The following is a 7,251-nucleotide window of genomic DNA, read 5'->3' on the forward strand; positions in this document are numbered from 1 at the left end:
AACTAATTATATATCTTTTTGTGAATATAATATAGCTAGATTCAAAAATTGTGTTATATGGTTGAATATAGAATTCTGTAATTATGAATACAGAGTTCTTTAATTGTGAATATTAGTTATGAAATTGTGAATATAGAGTTCTGTAATTGTGAATATAGAGTTCAAAAATTGTGAATATATAGTTTGCAATTGTGAATATTGAGTTATGCAATTTTGTGTATTGAGATCTAAAATTGTGAATATAGAGTTCAAAAATTATGAATATAGAGGAACAAATTCTGAAAACAAATAACAAGTTAATTAATGGTATGGAAAGAAGCAACTTTTTTTTTTTTAATTTTTAGACAGCGTTGTTATGATGATGCAAAACGGTGCCGTTTTGGATCTTGATCCACCTTGCAAGGTAGACTTCAAAACGATGTCGTTTTAGACCTGGATCCAGCTTGCAAAGTGGACCCGGGTCCATGGTGTACCAATTGGTTAAATTACTAATAGGGCTTTAGAATTATAAGTTGAAAAAAATCTCTCCCGCCTTCAAAAAAAAATAATAATAATCTCTCCAATTAGCTCAGCAATTTGATATTTTGTTAATAAAGATAATTTAGTAATGTAATTAATTATTTTGTATGATAAGGAAAATAATTTCTATTATTAATAATTGTATTTACGGAGTATTTGCCTTTTCCCTCCTCTCTCTCTATCCTATAAGAATGGAAAAAAATCCAAATGAATCTTTATTTGCTTTGTTCTCATGCTTGCCTAATAAAGTAATAATATATATATATATATATATATATATATATATATATATATATATATATACCTAATGCTGATACTTTTTTGAAATTATAATTCCAACATAAATACCTAATAATTGCCTTAAAGGAATTGAATAAGATTAGATAAAGTAATATATTTTTGAACATTTTTAATATGATGTAATTCAAAAATATTACGAGGTGGTTTTCATTTCAATTTGTTAAATTATTTAAATATTAGAAAATCCTCCAAGTAATTAATATAATTAACTTCAAATTATTTTTTATTTTTATTTTTTCATGATATTTATAAAATATTGGGTAAATAAATATATAACATTATTTGTATTATAATTTTGATATAATGGACAATGTATTGAATGACAAAAGACATAGCAACTCCATTCACTCTCTTTGCCAAGAATGGAAAAAAAAATCCAAAAGAATCCTAGCCTGATAGACTTGTTCTCATGGTGGCCTATAATAAATATTTACTTCATTGAGTCTTGACCACTTCCTCAAAGGCCGCCATGTACGCTCTCCATTTAGCCTCTTCCCCCAATCTCGGTTGCAAGGCCCCGTCGCTGGGCGCTGGCAATAATCACACCACCATGAAGGCCGGCGGCGATGTACATGTAAGAAGAGTGAGTAGCGGAACTTTAGTTCGCGCTGCGCTCTCTAAGCCGGAGAAGCAGTTGCCGGTAGTGTCTCCGGGGTCGTTGACTAGTGAGGCTGGACGCCTTATTCCCAATCTGGCTTGCCGCCATGGAAATGAGTCCTATAACTACAGAGCCATGGAGTATTTAACCGCCATATTGTCGTCCAATAAAGTGTACGATGTAGCAATTGAGACGCCGTTGCAGCTCTCCTCCATGCTCACCGCCAGGCTGGGGAACAATATCTGGCTCAAGAGGGAAGATCTTCAACCTGTATGCCCCTTAGCTTCATTTTCCTTTCCCTTGCCTTTAGTTTATTATTAATGGGTTTTAATTTGCTGACTTGGTTGATTGGGTGCGGGCAGGTCTTCGCGTTCAAACTTCGAGGAGCTTATAATATGATGTCTAAACTCCCAAGGGAGGCATTGGATAAAGGAGTTATTTGTTCCTCTTCCGGTAACCATGCGATTGGCGTTGCATTATCAGCACAAAAACTTGGGTGTAATGCAGTAGTAGTAATGCCTGTTACTACACCTGATATCAAGGTTAGTCCATCTCATCTGTATGGTTACTATACATTGGATCAATATAATATAATTGTGTAATTGATTTGCAGTGGAGATCAGTTGAGAGGTTTGGGGCAACTGTTGCTCTTGTGGGGGATTTATACGATGAAGCCCAAGCATATGCAAAAAGGAGGGGTGAAGAAGAAGGGCGCACGTTTATCCCTGGTTTTGATCACCCTGATGTGATTGCTGGGCAGGGTACCATAGGAAAAGAAATTTTTAACCAATCTAACTTTCCAATCCATGCCATATTTGTTCCTATTGGCGGAGGTGGACTTATTGCAGGTGTTGCTGCCTATATTAAAATGGTTAACCCCCAAGTAAAGATAATCGGGGTTGAGCCCAGTGATGCAAATGCTTTAGCATTGTCGTTGCATCATGGGAAGAGAGTAATGCTGGAGCAAGTAGGAGGTTTTGCAGAAGGTGTGGCTGTTAAAGCGGTAGGCGAAGAAACCTTCCGTATATGTAAAGAATATGTAGATGGAGTGGTTTTTGTTGGGCGTAATGCTATGTGTGCATCAATACAGGTTAGTCATCCCATCCCTATCCCTTTTAAATTGGCTTCCAAATTCATAAAGCTACCTAATTGATTAGATTCAATTGGTTTGTCTCATGTGGATTATAGTTGATCTTGATCTAATCTTATTGAATAGTACGTTTTTATAAGTACTCAAATTTAAAAGTTACACTGCTCACTTGTATGTAGGATATGTTTGAAGAGAAAAGGAGCATTTTAGAGCCGGCAGGTGCTCTTTCCCTTGCGGGAGCTGAAGCATACTCCAAGTATTACAACCTCAAGGACCAAAACATAGTAGCAATAACCTCAGGAGCAAACATAAATTTTGATAAACTGAGATTGGTAGCAGATGTTGGTAGAGAACTTGAAGTGTAAGAGACATGGAATTTGGTGGCTACTTCTATTATGAAAAAGTTGAATTAGCTTTAAATGTCTTTTTTTTTTTTTAAACACAAAATGTTATTAGTGTTTCCCACAGCAAATTATGCCGTGCAACCATGTGCACCATACATGGCACACACGGTTGCAAAAACGACGTCGTTTTACTTTTAAAAAAAATAATAATTTTCGATTGCCGTTAGTTACATAAACATATGTTCATAATTTTATAATTTCACATTCTGAATGTATAGTTATAAAGTTATGGATGTGTAGCTATGCAATTCTGAATGTATAGTTATGAAGTTATGGATGTGTAGTTATGCAATTCTGAATTTATAGTTATGAAGTTACAGATGTATAGTTCAAATTATGCACAACATAACACCGTTAATGACAATCGAAACTATTTTTTTTTTTTTTTAAGTTGGATGTCAAAACGACTGTTCCCTGTTCCCTAAATATTATGAAGACTGCCACAGTGCCAGTGGTAGAAAACTGAAAAAAGTTGGTGTTTCACACTTACACTATCAGAATACTTTAGGTTGTGGACTACCATCAGCAAGCTATACTCGCTCTAGTAATAGTGCTTGAGGTTTAGCTTTTTAGTTCAGCATCAATAGCTAGGATTAGGTTTAGTGGCAAGGATGCTAGCATTTTTTTTTTTTTAATTATTCATAGTTTCTTGCTATAACTTATTATGTCTTGTAATTCCACATAAGATTTGCTGCATACCCCAACTTGCTCATGTATTTTTACTACAAAGTCTGTCAATAATGTGCTCATCTATTATCTTACTCTTAAAAGAATGGCAATTTATGCAGCTGCTAACATGAAGTAGTTATACTATCTCTCACATTATATATCCACATGCCAATGGTTCTTGTTTATTTGGTATTTAATTACATATTTATTCAAGTAGCTAGTAATCATACGATATCATAAAATTGAAATGAGTACAAACCAACAGCACATAATCCGTGGAATGTCAGAGTGACATTCAGGATAGTCAAAAGTAAATGTTACATTAATAAGATCACTATATTTATTTGAGTAAATGCTCAAAATAGTCCCTCGACTATAGCTAAATTCACAAATTGGTCATCGACTTTCAATTTCAACCAATTAAGTCCTTAACTTTGTAATTTTAACACAATTTGGTCCTCTGTCTATTTGACCGTTTGTTGACTGTAATTTTTGAAGATATATATGTAATTTCATGGTCCATCGTTGGTTTTTTAAGGTTCTGGTTGCATTTCCAGACCGCACTATTACATTTGAAAACACTTCCGAAAGCAATCTACCAAATCCGGTCGCATTTCTTCATCCTCCCTTTGGATTCAATGTAGTTGAGTTCGTACCAGAGCGAAGAAGACGACGTGTTTCCGAACCAATGCAACGTCATCCTGGAGGCCTCCACGTGCTCCGACGAGAGCTGAAGGTTCTTCTGGAGATCGTCGATCACGGTCAACAAACGGTCAAATAGATGGAGGACAAAATCATGTCAAAATTACAAAGTTAAGGACTTAATTGGTTGAAATTGAAAGTTGAGGACCAATTTGTGAATTTAACTATAGTCGAGGGACCATTTTGGGTATTTACTCTATTTATTTATTTATTTCTAATGAGAAAAATGCGAAATTATTATCAGACTTTATTTAATTGGTAATATAATTGCTGGCATTTTGATGGGGCCTCAATTGATTTTCCTGCAATTCTTTCTAATTTGACCATTTGAGCCCGTGAGAGGGCTGAGAGTACTCATTTTTACCATAGCATTTGCAAAATCTGAAGCAAAGGTCGAAGGGTTTGAACTATAAGTGTTGACTAAAAAATCTGTAAAACCTCCATTGAAGAGCTCCTGGTCTGAATGCAAAAGTCCTTTTTGACTCATCAAATTATTAAAGTAAACATTGTCAAACGAGGTTGAACTACTATCAAGTGGAGCAAGATTGTTGTCGCCCCCACTTGGAGGACAAATTGCTTGCAATGATCTAGCAAATGGCGCATTTATATTGATGTCATTATAAATTCGATTTCGGAAGTATGTACACCTAGCTTTTCCAATTGTATGAGCTCCTGCATGCACAAAATTAAGTGAGAAACATTTAACAATTAGGAATTAAATGACAAAAATAATATTTAGGATTAATAACCAATAAATATGAAATACAGTAGTGTTTAAAGCCTTTGTTTGAGAGGACCATCTACCTGCGAGAGCAACCATTTCCTTAACACTAAAGCCTTTGTTTGAGAAAGCAGAAATGAGTTGACTGAGATTGGAAGCTGGCCCAGGAATATCCCTGTTAGCATCACTCGAACTTGCAGTTGTTGAGTCCCTTCTGCCTAACAAAACTTTCCAACTAGGACCATCTAACTGTAATTTTGTGACACATCCTTTAATGAGTTAGTAATTTTGTGACAGGTTCAACTGATCGAAAAAGTGTTGGTAAGAATAAACGAGTGATCATCTAGGTATGAAAATCATGCTCTACTAACTCAGTCATTACTTTTGGTTCATCCGGATTCCGGAACTAATTTGAGTAGTTCTGGATTAATTAGTTGTGACTCCTAACATGACTTATACTTACAGTGTGTTATGTGTTAGACTTTAATTTGGTAAGAATTCTCCACTATGTTATGGACTACTTTGATTTATAAAATGTAATTCAAAATTAGTATGATTTGCAAAAATGGAAAGGAGATGTAAATAAATTAAATGGAATATGAGAATCTTCATTACCATAACAACCGAGTCTCGAGCAACAACACTTAGAATATCTGCACAAGATACAACATCAGGACAAGAATTCTCAAGTTGAGCTTTAATGTTATCAATCACGTCGAACCCTCTAGCTGATCCTCTAATCGGCTCCGCAGACTTCTCCCCTGTAAAGTTTACAGTGTCATCCAGCAAAATTGATCCATCACAACCCTATTTCAATTTTATTTATTTTTTTTGGAAGAAACAAAAACAAAAACAAAAAATATTGTCAATATTAGATACATCACTTCAATAAATTACTTTATTTTACTAAAGGGTATTTTTACTAAAGCTAGCAGTCTTTCAAGAAGTATGGATGGAGGACTTGCATTGATGAAGCAATCAAAGAAATGGAGACGAAGCAAGGATGCACCCATACGAAGCTCTGCCTGCACGGCGGAATGAACACCTAATTTGATTATGGAAAGGGCTTCAGGACATGACGTTTCGTTAAATTTTCAGACAATTGAGCGGAACTTATCCCCAATATAAAGAAGAGTAGAAACGAGAGTATTAATGCATCAATATGCATTGAAGAAAGAATTGGATTCGCCATGAAGAAAGAGAGAGTCAGAGTGTCTCAAATTTCAATAGCAGAAAGAATGAGATGGCCTGGCTTGTGGTCTAGTTCTACCTCTCTTCATCTATTTATAGCTGAGATAGGAAAGTGAGATTAAGAAACGTGATGAAAACTAGTAATCTAACCATCCTTATATCACGGACCATGGTAAAAAATAATGTCGTTTCATAACCTACATATATGGTACTTTTTTTTTTTTTTTGTGCAATAAAAAACAACGTTGATACTACTGGTAATAATTTGTTAACTACATATATGTCAATTGTAGGTACATAATATATTAATTACATATTTATAAAATTAATATTAAGTCCATAATAAAAACTTGTTAATTTTCAAGTAAATATCCCTTAAAACTATATCATAATCATAACATATCAAATACTCAATTTATGAACCTTTAGTTTTTTGTTTATTTACCTACAGTTTTGTAACTTACATATATAAACAGTGTATTTAGTAACGTCATTTTTACCAGACAATAAAAAACAACATTAGTACTACAGGTACATAATCTTATAACTGTAAGTACATAATATGTTAACTTCATGCCATTTGCATAACATGTTAACTACATATTTATAAAATCAATACTTTATGTCCATAATAAAAAACTTGTTAATTTTCAACCAAATATCTTTTAGAACTATATCATAATTATGATTGAATGTCAAACACTCAATTTATAAATATTTAGCATTAAGTTTATTTACCTACGGTTCACATATTATGAACTTAAAACAATATTAGAATTACTTAACATGATACATTTATAGTCTACAAATTATGTGTGTGTGTGTATGCGCGTGCGCGTGTGTAGTTAACAAATTATGTACCTATAGTTAACATATTATGTATCTACTACAAAGGTGAATGTTGACCAAACGAAAAATAAATAAATAAATAAAAGGGGATGGTGCTAATTTAAACAAAATGATGTTATTTTGAACTAAGATTTATAATGTATAGTGAATTCTGATTCACGATATAATTTGTCGTACTTTAAGAGGGACTAGTATGGCGGGCCTAGAA

General features: G+C 33.8%; 1 protein-coding gene and 1 pseudogene across 1 annotated transcript; one reads left to right on the forward strand and one right to left on the reverse strand.

The window, feature by feature from the left end:
• Positions 1-1,288: 1,288 nt before the first annotated feature.
• Positions 1,289-2,876, forward strand: LOC109181166 (threonine dehydratase biosynthetic, chloroplastic-like). Its single transcript, XM_019330921.1, has 4 exons — positions 1,289-1,687; positions 1,780-1,959; positions 2,031-2,507; positions 2,687-2,876. The coding sequence occupies exons 1-4, from the start codon at positions 1,289-1,291 to the stop codon at positions 2,870-2,872; spliced, it is 1,242 nt and encodes a 413-aa protein (XP_019186466.1). The 3' UTR covers positions 2,873-2,876.
• Positions 2,877-4,571: 1,695 nt separating this feature from the next.
• LOC109182248 lies at positions 4,572-6,228 on the reverse strand (annotated as a pseudogene).
• Positions 6,229-7,251: the final 1,023 nt, after the last annotated feature.

This window comes from Ipomoea nil, unplaced genomic scaffold (genome assembly GCF_001879475.1).
Source record: "Ipomoea nil cultivar Tokyo-kokei standard unplaced genomic scaffold, Asagao_1.1 scaffold1043, whole genome shotgun sequence".
Taxonomy (NCBI): Eukaryota; Viridiplantae; Streptophyta; class Magnoliopsida; order Solanales; family Convolvulaceae; genus Ipomoea; species Ipomoea nil.